The sequence below is a fragment of the Sylvia atricapilla genome, chromosome 1 (genome assembly GCF_009819655.1).
Source record: "Sylvia atricapilla isolate bSylAtr1 chromosome 1, bSylAtr1.pri, whole genome shotgun sequence".
NCBI classification, from domain to species: domain Eukaryota; kingdom Metazoa; phylum Chordata; class Aves; order Passeriformes; family Sylviidae; genus Sylvia; species Sylvia atricapilla.
The window spans coordinates 91,637,101-91,656,013 of NC_089140.1; the positions used below are offsets into that span (position 1 = coordinate 91,637,101).

The 18,913-nt window shown below is 37.7% G+C and overlaps 1 protein-coding gene across 1 annotated transcript in view; it reads right to left on the bottom strand.

Moving 5' to 3' along the window:
• LOC136366583 (uncharacterized) overlaps positions 1-18,913 on the bottom strand; it is a 28,067-nt gene that overhangs the window by 7,664 nt on the left and 1,490 nt on the right. The window contains exons 3-8 of the mRNA XM_066327764.1: positions 14,030-14,063; positions 7,307-7,357; positions 5,322-5,399; positions 2,404-2,540; positions 1,729-1,848; positions 1,139-1,169 (exon numbers count right to left, since the gene is read on the bottom strand). Of these exons, the coding sequence (XP_066183861.1) occupies positions 1,139-1,169; positions 1,729-1,848; positions 2,404-2,540; positions 5,322-5,399; positions 7,307-7,357; positions 14,030-14,063 (451 nt within the window). The remainder of the gene's footprint in view (positions 1-1,138; positions 1,170-1,728; positions 1,849-2,403; positions 2,541-5,321; positions 5,400-7,306; positions 7,358-14,029; positions 14,064-18,913) is intronic.

The following is an 18,913-nucleotide window of genomic DNA, read 5'->3' on the forward strand; positions in this document are numbered from 1 at the left end:
GAGAGTTTTGAAATTTGCCAACATGATCTAGTCTAAAGCTACTTACTGCTGCTAACCCAGTAACCATGATTTTCTTCTAATAACCAGAGGGGGTTTTACTGGAATTCACTTGATGTTGACCTTATCACCTAACCAGAGCAAACCTTTATATCAAAAGGCACAATGCTTTTGCAGATAACTTCCCTCTTGTCCATTTTTCCAGAGTTTCATGTCCTGCAAGACTGGGTGGGATCACTCTTTTTGATGTTTCAGATTGATATTTACCATGTCTTCCACTTCTACATAAGTCTCTGCTGACATGACTAGTGTCAGTTTACTCTGAACTGAGAATCACTGAGCTAATTACCAGGTCACATCCCCTCTTCTTCACAAAGATTTCTGCCACCTTGTTTTGCAGACCAGCATTCAAAAGTACAAGCCACAGAACTCACCAATGACTAAAAAAAAAAAAAAAAAAAAAAAAAGCACATTGCTGTGGCAGGCTCCTACAGCAGTACTCACACTGACAAATTGTGTTGATCTATACAACCTTCACAACTTCAGTCAAACCCACCTTCCCTCTGATATTAACACTGGGTCAAAAGGTAGCAAGGAGCTATTCCTCCAGGTTGACATCATTAAGGATCTATAGGATATCTACAGTAACAAAAGAAGTAACTCAGCCATACTGTAGGAGGGAAGATGCTGGGTTTATGTTTGTGGGTTTGGTTTCTATTGCCTGTTCCAATGGATTTGCTTAAGAACAGTAATTTCCACTTTCACCAGTGATTCAGCATGTAAGTCTTTTGAAGATAGAAATGAGGTAGAGGAGACTTTATCACCTTATTCAGAGAAAGCCATCAAGTACCATTTTTCCATACTTTTTTACCTTCCTTGATGAACAAATTACTACAGTTATCATAAACACCTCTGGAACCAAGAAGTTAAAAAAAAATCTAAGGGAGACTGGAAGTCTGTCAATTTCCTTCTTTCATCACTTCAAAATCACAAAACCCAGAAAAATATCTGAAAATATTTTGTGGTATTATAAGTTGAATGTTTCACATTAGTCAAACCCTTTGAGTTCAACTACTAAGTCAAATTAGGCCAAATATCAATTATATCAAATCTACTATATTCAAGAAATTCAGAGACTTACATGAGGTAGCTGGTCTTTCATAACCTTCAACCTAAAAATAGAAGAGTTTCATATTAGACTTCCTCATTGAAATTTCATAACAACAGTCTCTACTGCAACTGCCTTTAGGAAAGGAACAAGTCCTTTTATTTATGCCAACATAATTAAACGGAATTTAAATAAACTAAATAAACACCTCTCAAACAGATAAAGAATCGTTTAAATATAAATGCAATTTGAGAGAAAATTTGCATACATTTGAGAAACTTTTAAGTTGCAAAAATGAAAAATTATTGAAGTTAAAGTTATAAAATTTCTGAACCACTGAATTCAGACTGAAAAATTCTGAAGTATCTAAAGTATCTAAAAGCATCTAAAACTTTAAAATATAAAGCTTTGGTTTTTTCTTGATTAATTTCAATACTACTATTCTCTTCTCTGGATTTTTCAGGGCAACCTAAAGGTAAGCCTTATTTCAACTCACTACACTCCCTAGAAACACAGAGAAATTTAACAATCTTTGCCAGCAGTACTTTTAAAATTTACTCTATTAAACATAAATGCACTGATAAATGCACACTACCAGATATTTTACATTTTCGTCCAATTACCTGATACATTTTTAATCCTTCACTCTTTTCTAGCTCTTCTGCTATCCATCTGAGAAATGAGACTTTGCATTTTTTTATATCTGTTGGTCTTCTCCTCATTTTATCTGGAAATTCTTTAGACTGTAAACAAAACCAGCTTGAAAAGGTTAATATCAAAATTTATCACAATATGGAAATATTTACACAATTCACCTTCTGGATAAGCTTCCAAAAGACTGGTAAACCTTGATTTGAGTATTATGAGCTAATTTCTTCTCTGCAACATATCTAACCAAATTTTAAGAGTTACTAAAGTAGTCTTCCAAACAAAAAAATGGACACCATGCAAAGCTTGCTAGCAAAAGGAAAACCCTCTGTACCAAATCTAGCAATGCTATGGACATGTTGGGGAATAAAAAAGAATCACATTGCTTTCAGGATCAGGTTCCAAAAACAACCTCAACACTTAGGAACAGACTTTGGAGCTGAAACAGACAAGTACCCCTGGACTGCACTGCCTCAACAGCCCACAGCATCTGAGTTCTTCCTGTTGGTATGACCCAGGGAGAGTCAATTATGTAAGTACTGACAATTTATCATATGGGGGTTTAAACTTCAAACGGTCTAATAATTTAGAAAAAAAATAAAAGGGGAGCATCAAAGAAATTTTGATCAAAATCCATCACAATTACTCACAATGTATTCTCTTCTGTGTTTATATCCACTAAGATGTTCTATCATAGAGCCCACCTCTGCATTATACCCACACAGCCTGCACTCGTAACGTGGGTCTTTTCTTCCTTCAAATCTGACTTCAACCACATGTTCTAAACCTGTAAAAGCAAGAGTTACAAATATATCTATTTTACTACAGACTACTGAAACAAATGCATTTTTTTCAATGCTGCTCATTAGATTCAAAATTAATCTATGAAATTATTCCCTTTTCAGAATTCAGCACTCCTTCAGGATCACTTTAACAGTTCTTTGGACTTAATTCTGATATCAGCTGAATTTATCTCTTTACAATGCCTTATTCTGAAAGGAAATACACCATCTAAGGCAAATTTCCAGGCCCACCAAAAATATTTCACGCACCTTTACTCCTGTCTAGGATATGTTTTCAAGAAACTAAGAAAGAGAATGAGAATAGTAAATGCCCTACAAATATCTAGATTTAAAAACTGCATTTAAAATACTTCGTCAAACATAATTTGGACAGTATCAGAGTAAAAGCAGATATAGAAAAGACAATCACTTCAAAAAACTGAATCTTTCATAATCTCAAAATGTTCCATAAACTTTTAAGAATTTCAAGAATGAAAAATGGGATTTTACTTCATTTTTCCTAGAAATTACTGAGACAATCACTTGAAAGTATGCAGAAATTCAGTCTTATTCTGAAAAGCTTTAACATAATAAATTTAAAAGCAGCTTGAAACAAATAGGAAAATCCTGCAGCTGTTCCCTTATGTCATAATTTCCAGTACTCTGTATTCGTGATGGGTTGATCACAGCCAGCAGCCAAGAACCACATAGCTGCCTGCTCACTCACATCCCACACCCCTCAGCAGGGTGGGGAGAACACAAGAAGAACAAGAGCAATGAAACTCATGGACTTAAAGATAGTTTAATAAGTTAAGGAAAGAGGGGTAAAAAAAAAAACCCAAACCAACCAACATGCAAAACCCCATTGCTCACTTTCCCACAAGCAGACCAGTACCAACCCACAGTCTCTGAACAGCCACCTTGGAAGTTAAACGCTGCTTCCCCCCTTTTTCCTTCCTTTACCTCACTGCGATTACTGAGCACAACATTACGTGGTACAGAATATCCTTTGTGCCCTTTTGGGACAACTGCCCTGGATGTGCCACCCCCCAGTCTCTTGCCCACCCACAGCTTATTCAAGGGGTGAGGACCCAGAGTAACAAAACAGTCTTGATGCAGGTGCACTGCTCAGCAACAAGAAAAAACCACTGGGGTGTCATCAAAACTGCTTGTTCTCAAATCCAAAACATACAGGCTCCTATGAAGAAATTCAACTTCATCTCAGACCTGATACAGTATCATACTGCTAAATCTTAACTCTAAAAATAAACTATCACCAAATGAACTAAAAGTCTTCTTGCAACCAAAATGGTTTTTATTTACAAATGCTTATAGTAAAGTATTAATATTAAAAAACCTAGCAATTTATTATGTGGAGTAACTACAAGACAATGCACTAAACTGAAATTTTCTGCTAATACTAGGAAATTTGCTACTTAGGCCTTCATCAGAGAACCTATTTCTTTACGTTCTTTAGACACACTTGAAACACTAAGGCCACTGACAAGCAGCCTTGCTTCTTTCCTTAGGGCTGCCTAATCTAACAGTTAGAAAGAAAGCATTAAAATTAATTTCACTACTTCTAGTATAGCCAAGGGCAGTGAGGAATAGTATCTCACTAAGCAGAAACACCTGTATATCCCACCAAACAGAAAGCCACAAAGAAGCATGACTGATGACAAGTCACCAGTGGCATGAAGTCCAGTTGGAGGCCAGAAGGTAGCAGTGCACTCCAGGGGTCAGTACAGGGTCCAGTCCTGTTCAAAACCTTCATTAATGATCCAGCTGATGATGGAAGGCATAACCTCAGAAAGGCTGATGATGGGAGGGATGTCTGCCATCCAGAGGGACCTTGAGTGACTGGAGCAGGGCTGACAGGAAGCTCAGGCAGATGAGCAAGGGGAAGTGCCAAGTCCTGCATCCAGAGAAGAACACACCAGGCACCAGGGCATGCTGGGGGCTGGCTAGCCAGGAAGCACATTGGCAGGAAAAGACCTAGTGGACACCAAGCTGAAGATGAGCCAAAGGCTGATGGAATCCTGGGCTGCAGAGAAGGAGGAGTGCTGCCAGCAGGCTCCACTCAGCACCAGTAGGGTCATTCCTGGAGTGCTGTGTCAAGTTCTGGACTGCCGAGTACAAGAGGCAGGGGCACATGAAGGGCCATGAAAATGACAATGCTACTAGAGCATCTCTCCTATGAGAAAAGACTGAGAAAATGGAACTGTTCAGCCCAAAGAGAAGGCTCAGTGGGGATCTCATCACTGTGTATAAATACTTGAGGTGAGGGCACAAAGAGGGAGCTGTTTCCAGTGGTGCCCAGTGCCAAGAGAAGAGGCAATGGTACAACTAAAGCAGGAGATACTGTCTGAACATCAAGAAACGCACTGACTGCAAGGGCGACTGAGCACTGGAACAGATTTCCCTGAGAGATCGCAGTTTTTTACCCTGGAGATATTCAAAAGCCATCTAGACATGGTCCCAGACAACCTCCTCTGGGACTTGAAGCAAGGGTTAAGATCAGCCTAGGCCCCCTTCCAGCCTCAACCATTCCATGGTCTGGAAAAAGCGTCTTTACTTAGATGGCTACATCAGGAACAAGTTAACAGTTAAGGAGGCCTTTACAATACCCAGTGCAATCAACTAAAATTTAAATTATCGGACAGGTAAGTTATTAAATACACTTACAGAAAATGAAACAGTAGCTAAAATCCCACCTTTTATTTAAAAAAAAAGGCAATTCAGTAATAAATTCAAAGGCATACAATTTATAAAACAAAAAACCATACCAATTAGAGGTTCTTCTCTTCCGGGATCATTTATAAAATCCTTCAGACAGGTTACGTACCCTGTGAATGCTCTCTTCACTGAAGTAAAAAATACATACATAAAGAGACATTACACAGTACATATTTTACACATAATGTCTATGATCTTAAAGGATTTTCTAAACAGGGACTTTAATGGTGACAAAATTCATTTGCACTCTGAAATGCATAAATAAAACAGGCAAAAACTCAGTCCCCCAAAGAAAAAGACCAACACTTTGTCTTCCTTAACAATTTTATACACAAGAACTAAATGTCTTCAAGAAAAGAACCAAATAAGCAAAACAGGACTTCTAACATAATTCAGTTTACTGAGGAAAGATACCAAGTTCACATTCATAGCATGTCCCAGGCTGTGTTAGTTCTCATGAAAAAAAGAAAAGCCACCAACCTCCTCCTCCCCTTAAAACCCTAATACTCATACAACATTCTGGGACTGCTTGTTTGGAGTCTGAAGTTCAAGAATTATACTGCCTTAAGGCTAACAAAGAACACAATCTTCACTAATACAGCAAATACCTTCTGAGCTCTGGGCAGCCCAAAGGCTGCACAGACACAGTCGGTGTATTCCTGAATCTGAACTAGCAGTGTTTCAACCAGGGTTTTATCTTGCTCCTCACTGAGTTCTAATAGCCTGTTTTTTGCTCTGCCTAATACACTTCTAAAGCATTCTTCCTCAGCTTAGAATACCAGCAGAGTTCAGCTAAATATACCTGCAAAACAATCTCAAAGAGGCATAAGTGTATTCAAATGTTGGACATTACAGAAGACTGTGATGAAGTGTTAAAATACATATATTTAATATGCAAAAAAAGTCCAGAACTAGCACTCATCTATTTAACTACATATAACTGACCAATGAATTATGTAATAGTAATTAACCCTGCTAATTTCTTCAAACTGGAGCAAATAAGTAGAAATATCATGAGCACTGAACTGTTACTGTACTCTTTCCCACTAGGATGTCAGGTTATGCCTAAAAAAACCCCAACCACAACTTCAAAAGAGGGAATTCCACATTCATTCTTAAATATTCATTCCATTAGAAATACGCCTGTGCTGCCATCAAGTCAAACTCCAGGACTGCACACGAAGTAAGTTTTTAGATGAAACTATTTAGACGAAAAACCTCTTGCAATTTAACAGTGGTACAAAATACCCTGGGGGACAGCTGCTGCCACAGCAACAATGTGGCCCATTCCTACCAAAAGTTCACAGTCTTCTTAAAATCTTTCTACATTTTGTTGAAATTTTTGTTGGGGTTTTTTGTTGCCTGAGGTGACATGCAACAGTAGCACGTGACAGTCAACATGTAACAGGTTGGTGCCACTTAATTCAACTCCACAGACAGACTTTTATCAATATTCAAACGCACGCATTTGTGTGCCTGTGCAGCAGTTCAGTGTGAGCTGGTTATTTCCAAGCTGACAAAGGCACATGACCTTTCAGACTTAATATGGGAAGATGAAAGCAGAAGTTAAAGGTCTCATCAAGGTCACGGCCATTTTCTTCTTGTTTCCTAACGTAGAACTACTTTTGTCATAGTATCATCTGAATACCAAACAACCCATGCTGCTCCTGGTTTATATGCTTTTGCTTTGTCATACTTCCACTGTACACTGAGCATGCTGCAATTTTATTAAATGAAAACTTCACTAAAACATACTAGCTAGATTCACTACGATATTGTTGGATCATCGTGAAGACAGAAACTATGTCTCAAATTTGAAAGTCTTTCTGTAAAAATACTTGTAACTTCATATTCTCTTAAGATTTTTTTAGCATAAATTAACCAGTGCACAAAAAAAAATCAACGATTCAAACATCTGGCAGCTTGCATTGTCTCTTTCTAGACCATAATCAAAATACCTGCTTTAGTCAACATTGAAATAAAATTACTGATTTCAAAGTTGCATCTGAAAAAGGCATCATTTATATTCAGCTACCTGGTCTGAGCCTTCGATACTTTATCCGAACTTGGACTAGAGCCGAAGAACCTAGGATAAGAGTGTGACAGTCAGATTACTTCTCCTCATTTGCTTTTATTAAGTAATTAGTACATCACTGAAATATCTTACAAAATTGAACACTTATCTTCATTTTGCCATTTAATCAGTATTCCAGCTTGATAATTTTCGTTTTTAACTTCACTGTTTTAAGTCTCCCCTTCCATTCCCCTTCCCAACCAACACAAAATGTCAAACACACAAACATCACAGAAACCCAGAATATTCAATTCTTATTTGATTTTAATGTGTTTTGCATATTGGATACTTATTTTAAGTATCATACATGCCAATCAATCTGTATTCCAGGTACCCAACAAAAGCTTCTAGTCTAAACATCCAGAGCCTAAACATAGTCCCAGACACAATTAACACAGTCATTAAAGAACATTTTTTACGTATCTATTCCTAATCACTCAGAGCTTCAAAGCGAATGTTCAGGCGTGCACTTACACTCCTGTTGGACTTCTCCTTTGTCCCTCTCTCCCTCAAATCACAGAGACACACAAACCGCATTTTAATGAGGTCATCAATATTTTGCAAGTCACAGCGCTCAAGATTAAAATAAGGTGATATACTGACACTTAATTGATTGAAAAAGTAGAATTTAAATTATTAGTTATTTTTACACATAATTCCTAATTTTGAAGTAAAAAAGTCAGAACTACAGTCATGGCAAACACATGTTGCATATATTCTTTTTTTCCCTCTTTCTGCATAGAACAGGGAGTTAAGAGATGGGTACCAAAGCTGTAAACCAAGTCAAGGTTACAAACATTTTGCAAACAACTCTGCAATATTAACATAAGGAAGGGGTATTGGAAAGCATATCTCCCTTGATTCTTTAAAATAAATTCTTAATCTTTTTCAGTTAAAAGCTTCAAAATATCCCATAGCAAGAAGATCCTCAGGCATTCTGCAAGTACAACAATAACCTAATGTCAGAACTGTTCAATCAAGTGTCTGAAGGTCAAGTTAAGATTCTGGGTCCAGCATGTGCAGACAACATGGCCAAATGCTATATGATACAAATGGGTGTATGTGGAAAAGTGCTTTATTTAGTTTACTTCAAGGAACAAATTGAATTTACAGAGAATTGCACCAGAAGCAGTTCACAGCACATTCTACCTTAACATGCTTAGGGTTTACAAATATGGTCAAGCTAAATATCAAGTTGTAGCTGCCGTTATGACCAAAGGCAGCAGATTGGAGGGTTGAAATTTTTCTTATTAAAAAAAAAAAGTTTTACTTAAAGACCATTGCTGCCCAAAGAAGTTTAACAAAGCAGTTTTGATGTTGAAGACTCTCTGGTTCAGCAACAGCAGGTTTCCAAGCTAACATTTAATTCACACTAGCCACATGGCTTTGTAATGTTATCAGTAATATATTTCTTAAGCATCTCAAAATCAAAACAAGACAGTATTTTCTCTAAAGGATACCAGACTGATCAATGAGCTGAAAATCAGATGGTTTGCCAGGCACAAAGGGAAACAATCAAAAAGCAGCCTCCTGGTGTTCAGTAAGCAGCAGAATCCCCCAAAGAGCAAATTCCAGAGCTCACAACAATGCATCCTCAACCAGGTTACTGATGCTGCCATTCATAAAACACCCTCAGAAATTTCACAGACAACAGTAATTTAGGGGATACAACTGATGCCACAGCTTCAGCTGAGCAGGACCTTGGGAATACTGAGATACTGCACAGGTAGTTCACTGCAGAATATCTATTCCCCATTTTCTGGGACTTGTAAGGATGACTACTATCATCCTTGCTCAGTTCAAAGGAGATGGAGAGAAAGCAGAGGGGGGCCAGCAAAATGGCTACCACAAGCAGCAATCCAGGGCAAATAATTTATGAGAACAAGTCTGGGAGCTGTACTCCTTTAGACTGGTGGAGACTAAGAGGAGATATAATAGCATGGATACCTGAACAGCACCTACAAAATGTCCAGCCCTGTGGGAATGTGACAAAAGCATTAAAAAGTAGCAGCCAGAGATAGTTGCTTCAGGTGCAAAGATTAGATATTAGGATAAAATTCCTCTTTGAACAACTACAGACTGATTAAACACAGGTAACAGACTCTCTGCCTGTGAAGACATTCAAGGATTCAGCAAGCAAGTGAAGATCCAGCACTGGCTGTAGTCCTGCTTCAATCAGGAAGTTAGGAAATCACCTATCAGTCTCAGGAACTTTCCTCCATCTAATTATTTTATTTAGTAAGAACTATTTTCCAAGTACTAGCTATGTACATGAACAAACAACCAACCAACCCAATGAAACTCCCCAAAATACCTTTCCTTTCAATATTCAATTACAGAGTGCTGAACATGTAAAAGGTGGAGAACAAAGAAACATTTGTATATGTATTTGTAATGCACACACATTCCTAATGATTGTCAGAAATCTTAACAGCCACGTTTCAAAACAAAAGGGCAGTTTCAGACACTGTAAATTCAGCAGCCACAAGGATGTCCCGAGCTCAGCACCAGAGATTCCTTTTTAAGTACAAAAGAGAGGATGCCAGATTCCACCTTGTCGATCAACTCTCCAAGAGAAAAGTAGTAAGGGCGCTGAAATAGTGTTCCATCCTATATTTCTATTATTACAGCTTCCGAAACATTTTCTCTTCTAGTCTGTAAGTCAGAATAGAACTTCCAGGCTTTTCCTTTGAAGACTTAGCAGTAGTTATAAACCCAAAACCCACATTCTTATCTATGTTTTAACAGACCCTGAGCATGGAAGGACAAGTTAAAACACATCAGTTTTTTAAAATATTAAGCTGAAATGCTGATCAGGATACTGGTAAGGTTATCATTGGTGAACACAAGGCAGAATCCACAATATTTGTGCCTTTACTGGAGGAAGAACTTCTCATCAGTGCTGTTCAATAACTGGATCTTTTCTTAAGACTGGATTGTCTTCGACCCCATGTTTTACAGAACAACCATAACGAAGCTTTCTTTACTCATGGTGCTATTTACAGATTTTAAGTCGAAGGATATAGATGCAAATTAGTAGACCCAGGAGGTAAGAACATCCCTTATTACACTTTTCATTTTTATTGCTGTAAGAGCAGTACAAGCTACCTCTGCATCATACTGTAATGCAAGAAAAACTCCACAGGCTGTACAAAAAAATTTCATTAATCCACACCTCGGCACCATATTCATTTCACCAATAAAGCTAGGCAGCCCATAAAGGCTTTAACAGAGCTCATACTCTGTATTATGCCTCTTGCCTGAGCTAACAGTAGTAAACTACTGTATTTTGCTACTGCCCAGTAAACGTTTGCCTATGTGTATATTGGCATGTATATTGCCATCATTTAATGCCTCTCACTCAAAGCAAAAGGCTTTCAAAGCTTTTTTATTTTGGCCAATAGACACCGAGAAAAAAAAGTAATGTTCATTACCCTCTGCTCCTTACCCCTGAACACATGGGCAACTGCCTTAAAAAAGAGCTGAAAGTACTATTCCATCTGTCCAATTGTATCACTGCAAAAAGGAATCATGACTGAAATTTACTGAGGTGTGCTTTGACTTAACACTCTTAGTTAGTCTCAAAAAACCCAACCCACAACAACCCAAGCCATCCAATTCTGTCATTAACACAAAATAGCTTGTTGATAGTTTTGCCATATGGAAACTCACATCGTAATGTTACGAAGAAAGATAGCTTCTCTACAGGAAGTGGAACTCGTCCAAAAACAGATGCATTTCCTCTCTTAATTGACTTCAAAGCCAACATGATTGTACAGTCAGACAGGTTACATAAACTCACCATTTCTGGATTATCAAGTAGCTTTTGATGGGTTTAGAAAGGATACATGGCATATGACATTTGTAAACACTCAGAATCCAAATACTTTGTCTTTTTAAATTTTGGTTTACAAATGGTAGGTGTTTGGTTTACAAGGGAGGTGCTCTCCCTACTGACAAAAGAACTTGTTTTAATTCTGCAGCAAGGAAGAAAATGTTGGTGTAAAACATTCTAAATATGTCAGACCTCATCCTCTGAAGCACTTGTTCCTTTTTAGACAGTGTACATTTCAGATACTTGTCAGGTATTGCCCCAAATTATTTCCAAGAAAACTCATCTTTTACAACATTTTTTTTCCTGGTTCTTTAACTCCAGCTCTGTGAACATGCTTTCACATTTCAGTTTCACTGGAACATTTGATAGCATGAACATTAGAACAAGATTGCAGATCCAGCAACAATAACAAAAGCATCTCATTAATCTATATACTGAAACAAAATTAAGATTCATACTTTACATAGCGCACCTAATTTCAGAATAGCCATACTTTCCATGCTCATTCACAAAACTTTACTACTGAATTTAAGAATTTTTGTTCATGCTTACTTCATAGGTCTAAAAACAGTAAAAAAGCCCCAGCTATTTAAAATGAAGTAAAGGCTACACAAATTCATAATTTATTCTTTTATATCAGTGACAGAGCACAATTAATTTACTGGATCTGCTACACCTTGAAGGAGAATTATTTATATAATTGGTAAAATATCCATGGGAGAATTCAGGAAATTCTACATACATATTGACTACATAATTCTGCATTGCAGTTCCCAAGACCTCTGAAAAGGTCCTGAAGTAAAAAGCTTTTCTACAAGTAAAAAACTCCAAAACAGCACAACCGAAACATACAAATAAATTTCATCAAGTCAAATTTCAGCCTCTTTGGACAAACAAACCCTACCAGTAGCTTCCAAATTGACCTTCCACATCTTGGATTTTCAGTGAAGCAGAATGCAATAGAGTAGAATAAAGGAGACACCAGTAGTAATAATATTTTTATATTAGAAGTAAGTTTCTGATCACTTCAAAATGATTGCTGAGGCAGAGAACTTTCTGGATAAATGCACATCTCACAATGTTTCTGACACGTGACACTGGGACACCTCCAGAAGTTACAGCTAACTTGCTTACTAAAGCTTCTAGAGTCTTCACTTCAATAATCACATATTTTGACTTCTTGTTCTGCAGGATGCATCCCAGTTGAAAGATTCCAAGTCATGACATTTCCAAAGACACAGCATTTGTAGCACGCACACATTCTTAACCCATGGAATAATTCTTAATTCTTCACAGAACATTGAGACTGTAGTACAGACAGGACTGTTCTCTAAAGCCATACGCCTTTGCAACAGGCTCTTGGCACTGCATCACTCGTTTCACAGTCTTGCTGACACAACTTCTGTCCTCTTATTCAAGTCACACATTCTGCCACATGCATCCCATACATTATTCCACCAAAACCAGATTTCACGACCTTTTATGATCTCTTCACTTAATGAGTATTACTTTTAACAATTACTTCTGACATAGAATTCAAAGAAATCTGTAGGAAATGTCTTTCACTAAAAGCCCTTGACCAGAGCCACACAAATCTGTTCTTGTTGCTGAAGCGTGAATACAATTTTATAGCACTTGAATCCAGGGGACTTTGAGAAGACTTGAAAGTTTTCACAACTCTTCAAATTCTGTCAGAGAGCTTCATTACCATGTAGCAGTCCCCGCTGCTGAGGCGAAATCTTGTAACTGTTCTCACACTTGAATTACATGTCTTGCACATATAATCCCTCTTATCAGCACAAAACCCTGAGAGCAGTTAGGAAGCCCAGTCTCTCAGAAAAGGGCCTCTGACCAGTGTTTTCCCAGATCTTTCTTGTGTGTTGATTCTTCAGGGGCCAGTAAGCAGTGAGCTCAGCCTGCAGCACCTCCCTCAGCAGAGGACTGACACCATCACTCTTCCTTGTGCAGACGGGTATTTTCAGGCACCTTTGATTAACTTGGTTCAAAGAGGCTGAGAGGTGCAAAAGACAGTGGGGAACAGATGACAGAGGTGGAACACAAGCCTTGTTTCTTGGGAGAACAGCTAAGAAGATAAAGTAGAAGAGAAAGGCTTGTTTCTTGTGTGACTAACTCTATAACCATTTTGGTTTTTAATAATCTCATTGATTGTTATCTTTAGTCCCACATCTGCTTGTGCCTCTGCTTCCTGTAAGGAAAGATTTTCTTTTCCACTGTGAGCTAGGTATACACCCCATTTTCAACTTTTCACCACAACTCTTACTTTCATTGATCTACAACAGTCTGGATTCACATTCTCAGTTTCTGGGGAAAAAGGCACCCCATCAATTGAATTTACCTTGAACATATCTTTGCTCCTCCAAGTCCACTACAATAAAGAGAGGCAGAACATTCCTGTGATGCAGCCAAGCAGCTTCAGCACTGGTAGAGCTGCATCTGCAACAGTGCTGTGTCAGCCTGCTGATTTAGCTTCTTAGCATTCTGCCTGAAGCTCAGCAGTGAGTGCATCAAGCTGACAGACAAATGGGAGACAGTTTAGCCTGGGAAGGTGAGAAACTAAAGCACTGACTATACACATTCCTCCACTAGACACATATATAAATATTTATATGTGAAAAGGCATAAGTAAGGTTTCATACTCTAAAACAATTCTTTGCTCAGCAGTTCACTAGACAGAAACCTCACAAGAACGTTCAGCATATCAAGAGAAACAGAGTTACAGACATATAAATCGGCAGATGCAAATACCTGAACTGCTAGAAAAAGCAATAAAACAGCAAATTCCCAAGCAATATCTATCCTAGGAGGCTGGAAGAAAAAAGCATACTTACAACAGAAAGTCTTGCGTCTCAGGGCTTTCTCTCGCTTTAATTATGAAGATGCAAGTCATCCCAAAATAAAATAAGAAAAAGAAATTAATGTGCTGCATCACGCGAAGGAAAAACCCAGCACTTCCGGAAAAGCCTTTGCAGATGAATTGCATTACAGGCCAAAGCTCCCACTGCCAAATAGGAAAAATTAGAGCCTTTATGATTTTCTGCAAAAGCTGGAAGTACTGACAAAGCTGTACTTACAGTCAACACAAGGTTACTTTCAAGAAAGCTCTGTTATTTAATGAAGTTTTAAGAGATGATTGTGGCTTGAAACACAACATCTGAAGGACGCCAGGAAAACCTAAAGTACGATTACAGCTCCTAAGTGTAACTACAGAAGGTATAGTTCCAAGAACAAAAAAATAAGAAAAAAAAATCTCACCCCAAAAGGAAAAACTAACTAAAGCAGCTTCCCCACCATTTAGACTGAATTTGGTTAAACCTTAAGGCTAGCCAAATCTCAGGAAAGACCATTCATATAATAAAGAACAGGACAAGTGTCTTTCACTGACTGAATCCAGAACAGATGATTGCTTTTTGGCAGAATCTAAAGAAAAGAGGAACTTAAATTTCCATCTCACAGCTAAAGCAATCCTGATGCATTTTGAGAATTTTCTGGCAAGTAAACATAAACTTGTCATTTATACAAGAATGGAACAATAACTGTGATCATTCTACCACTAGAGCAGTCTGTCCAGAGCAGTCCATGGAGTTAAGTACTGTGTTTTCAATATTCACAGGCACAGGAGAGATGCTGGACAGGGGTGTGACAATTCAACAGGAAGCAAGACTGATACAACAGTTAATTATCTGAGAAGCCAAGCAGCTGTACTTTCATGGCAGTCATAAGATAAGGAAGTTACCTAAGCCTCCATATTGCTACAGGCAGTGGATGGTTTTGCATGAACTCAGCAGGATTTCATAAGCTTAGAAATACAGACACAGTGTTCCTTGCAGTTATGCTGTTCCAAGTGCTTTTGTTACTCATTCTCCAGTTTTACAACAAACAGCTGCTAATACCACGTTTTTCAGACAAGTGCAGAAAACATTAGCAACTGTGAGCTGCTGCTCAAAGAGAATTTCCTCCTGACTGTTTTCACACAATCAACTTTGACTGCAGCTGGGCTACTGCTTTTGTTAATATTAGAAATGCAGTTTCACAACTGAAGCTAAAAGGTCCATTTTACTTGTGATCCCAGCTACTAGATCAGGAATTAAGATTCTCACACATTAGGTAAGAAACTTATTCTCTGTTCTGGTTCAGGGATTGAAACAGCTGTTTTTGAGCTAAGACTATGAAAAGTTAGAGTAACTTTTGGCAAAGTGTCTAACTTTGAGAAGCCAAAACTCAAAAACTAATGGTTTTAAGGGCTCAAACCTCTGTGCATATCGTAATCTGTACAAGCTACTGCATCAAGTAGTTGTCCACACAATTCAAGTTCACAAGTTACCTAACAGAACAGTTATAAGTGCATAGTTAAGCATTATATGAACATAATTTAGTTTTTCTAAAACGTATACAGTCTTGAAATATATCAGATATACAAGGATACACATGGAAATCCCACTTGTTTTAATTCTTCAACTTATAATAAGCAAATCAAGTTTTGGGGTTTGTCTTTTGTTTGGTTTTCCCCTCCAAAGGAAAGCTCCACAATTAAAGATCCTCTGGATCCTCATATAAAGATATGCTGCAGAACACAACAGCATGCTTTTTGAGACCAAATATAAACAATCCAACAGCACGGTAATTTTCCCTGTAACTAGCTATGTTAGCATTCCAAGTATCAACACAAATATATCTAACTGAAATGTTTAAACATCAGTGGTTGATTTTACTACCATAAAAAAGGACAGAAAAGCTGCCTTCACATCAGGTATTTCAACCACAGGTTATGCTGCACAGCAATCAGGGGTAAGAGGTAGAAGAAATAAGAACACTGAAATGGTGAAGACAAAGACTAACAGCTCCCTTCACAGACTTGAACATTCCTTGTTTCTAATGAGCCTTGTAATGAGCAGAGTCTTGAATACAGATTGTTCTCCTTTTGGGTCATGGCAAGCATTTCTACTTATCTAACTCCAGGTTTGAAGGGAGGGCAAGGAAACTTCAATCTTTGATAGAACCAGAACAATCTCCATCTGTATTTCAAATACAGTTCACAAAATAGGCAACACTCTTCTGCTGATGCCATACCTACAAAGGGCTGATCAAAACACGCCGAAAAAAAGATGCTGCACTCTAGGATTTCCTTTCTAGCAAACTGAGCTATAAAACTAATGCATATTTACAAAACCAGAACAAATTGCATCACATACCACCATATTCCAGGTATACACAGAGCAAATGTTATTTTATGTGGGGACCACTGTCCAAAAAACTCTAGACTTTCCCTCAGCTGTGGAAAAAAACAAAGGCCAAACAAACCCATCTTTCATGCATTACACCCCTCACTACTCTCACAGGCTTGGTTAAATTAAAAAGATTAGCAAACTTATATAAATGCTGTTTTCCAAACATTTTAACATAATGGCTAAAACTAAAATTCAACTGCTTTTCAAAGTACCCTATACTATCCAACTGCAATTTTCAGAGACATGAATTATACACACATCTATGAATACTTTGGCTAATTCACTTTCTACAACTCCCCATCCCATTAACACCTGTTCTGCCATGAAGCCACAAAACCCCATCATTATGCAACAATACAGAAGTCACACAGCACTCAATGCACAAGATACACACAGCCTTGTACTGTGGCCATCCCAGCCACACAATCTTTTGGCCATCAGCACATTCTTGACAAGGGACTGGCCTCATGAACTAACAGCACTAGAAAAAAATTAGAGATAAAACAAAGGTATGCAGAAACAAACTAGATAAGTATCTTATGTACCTATTCAAAATCCAGAAGAATCAAACTACCCAGGTGAAAAAAAAAGAAAAAAAAAAGATAAAATAACCACTGAAGTCCACTGAAGTATTCCTACTAATCTGTCAGATAGCCGAGGTGTACTACTGCTGCTATTCAAAATAACACATTTTACTTTGAATAGCTATAGGAAACACAGGCCAGTGAAATGAGAATAATCTCATATATGTAGCATGTGTTTACGTTTGTTTCTTACAGTTTTCTTAATGACTGTCCTTCTGATGAAGGGCTTTTTCTTACATTTTTGAAACATATTCTCGTGGCAGACAAGCACAGAGTATCTTTAACAATGCCATTTGAAAAACAAATGGGGAACTGATAATAAAAAGGAAATCTGACTGAAGTCACAAAAATGGCTAACGGATTGATCAGGCTAATACTGTGGTTTAGGAGAAGAACTACTGCTTTCTTTTCATTTTGTTATGTTGTCAGGACATCCTTTGTTATTATTTTGAACAGGAACTCCCCCAGTAATGAGCTAAAAAAGAGCTATTCACGATCTACACCTACCCTGCATTAAAAAGAAACATAGGCTCAGGACTTTTATAGTCATCCCAAACCTAGTGGTACAAAACCCTGAAATCAGCCTATGTGTTCTCATCTTTTTCCACCAAAGCACACAACAGATTTCATAATTTGAAGAAAGAAATTGGAGATAACTGAAAAGCATGTTGCTGTGAGCTTGGAGAGTTATTCCTACAGCAATGCAGTTGTGTGACTGACCACAACTCCACAAACCAGATTTCACATTACCAAAAATCCAGCTTTCAACCTGTCCTACTCTTGTTCACTATCACCTAAAAGGCTTCAACAACACAAGAAACTTTGATGGATTTAGTTCAGCCTACGTCCAAATGCAAAACAGAAGAAAAATATGTGCAGATTTTCTAAGAAAATAAATGCTGGGTTTCATACTTTTTAAGGTAAAATCAGCAATAACGAGACTGCCAAGAAGGTTAGCTAAAAAAAAAAAAAAAAAAAAAAAAAAAAAAAAACCACAAACCACCAGACCAACACAAAAGCAAAGGAATTCTTTGCATCATCAGGACCATTTGGCAGGACGTGAGAAATATACCTGTACTTCTATTCAATCAACAGGGAATAAATATACACTCTCCTGTAAGGAATAAAAAGGGGCTTGAAAAAGTAGAAACACTGACTCAAACAAGAATCAATGCTATTAAAGTGCTCAGCAAACAGGTAACAGAATACTATTAACCTGTCTCAATAGCAAAGAGGTGGGGAGATACTCCTCATTTCCAAAAGTAAAAAAAAAAAAAAAATAAAAAGGCACACCAACACTTGAGAAAGGCAGTTTTGCTGTTAGTCTCTAACGTTCCAGGAAGAATAAAATGTCATTAAGTAAACATCAGAACAGGATCTTCAGTGCCACAACAATACAATCTCATGACAGCAAAGGTGTACAGACAACTGAGTTATGTCTCACCTTTACAGACTGAGAATGTGGTGGAATTTTAAACAAAGACAACCAACAACCAAAGGGTCAGTCACACAGCATTTGTAAAAGCGTCTCTAAATACACCCTCACAGAACGGTGCTTAATTACTTATAGCCTTTGCTTTTTTTGTGATTAAAGCAGGTGATTGTTACTACGATGCTTCAAACCAACACAAGTATCAGACTTGACAGTTAAGTCTATGTAACTCCTTCAGGAAATCAGAACTGGTGTCACTATCAAAGTAAAGAGCTCATTTTATTCAAAGTACAGGTGAGTTATGTAGATCTGGAAGACAGAACAATACTTTTACCAACTGTATCCGAAAACAGAAAGTTTAATTCTTTCATTACTTGCAAGGCTCCCGTGTAATTCAAATGCTGATTTCACAATTAGCACACATTTACCTTTAGGTGTAGCTGATGATTCAAGTTACATGCTGCCCAAAGC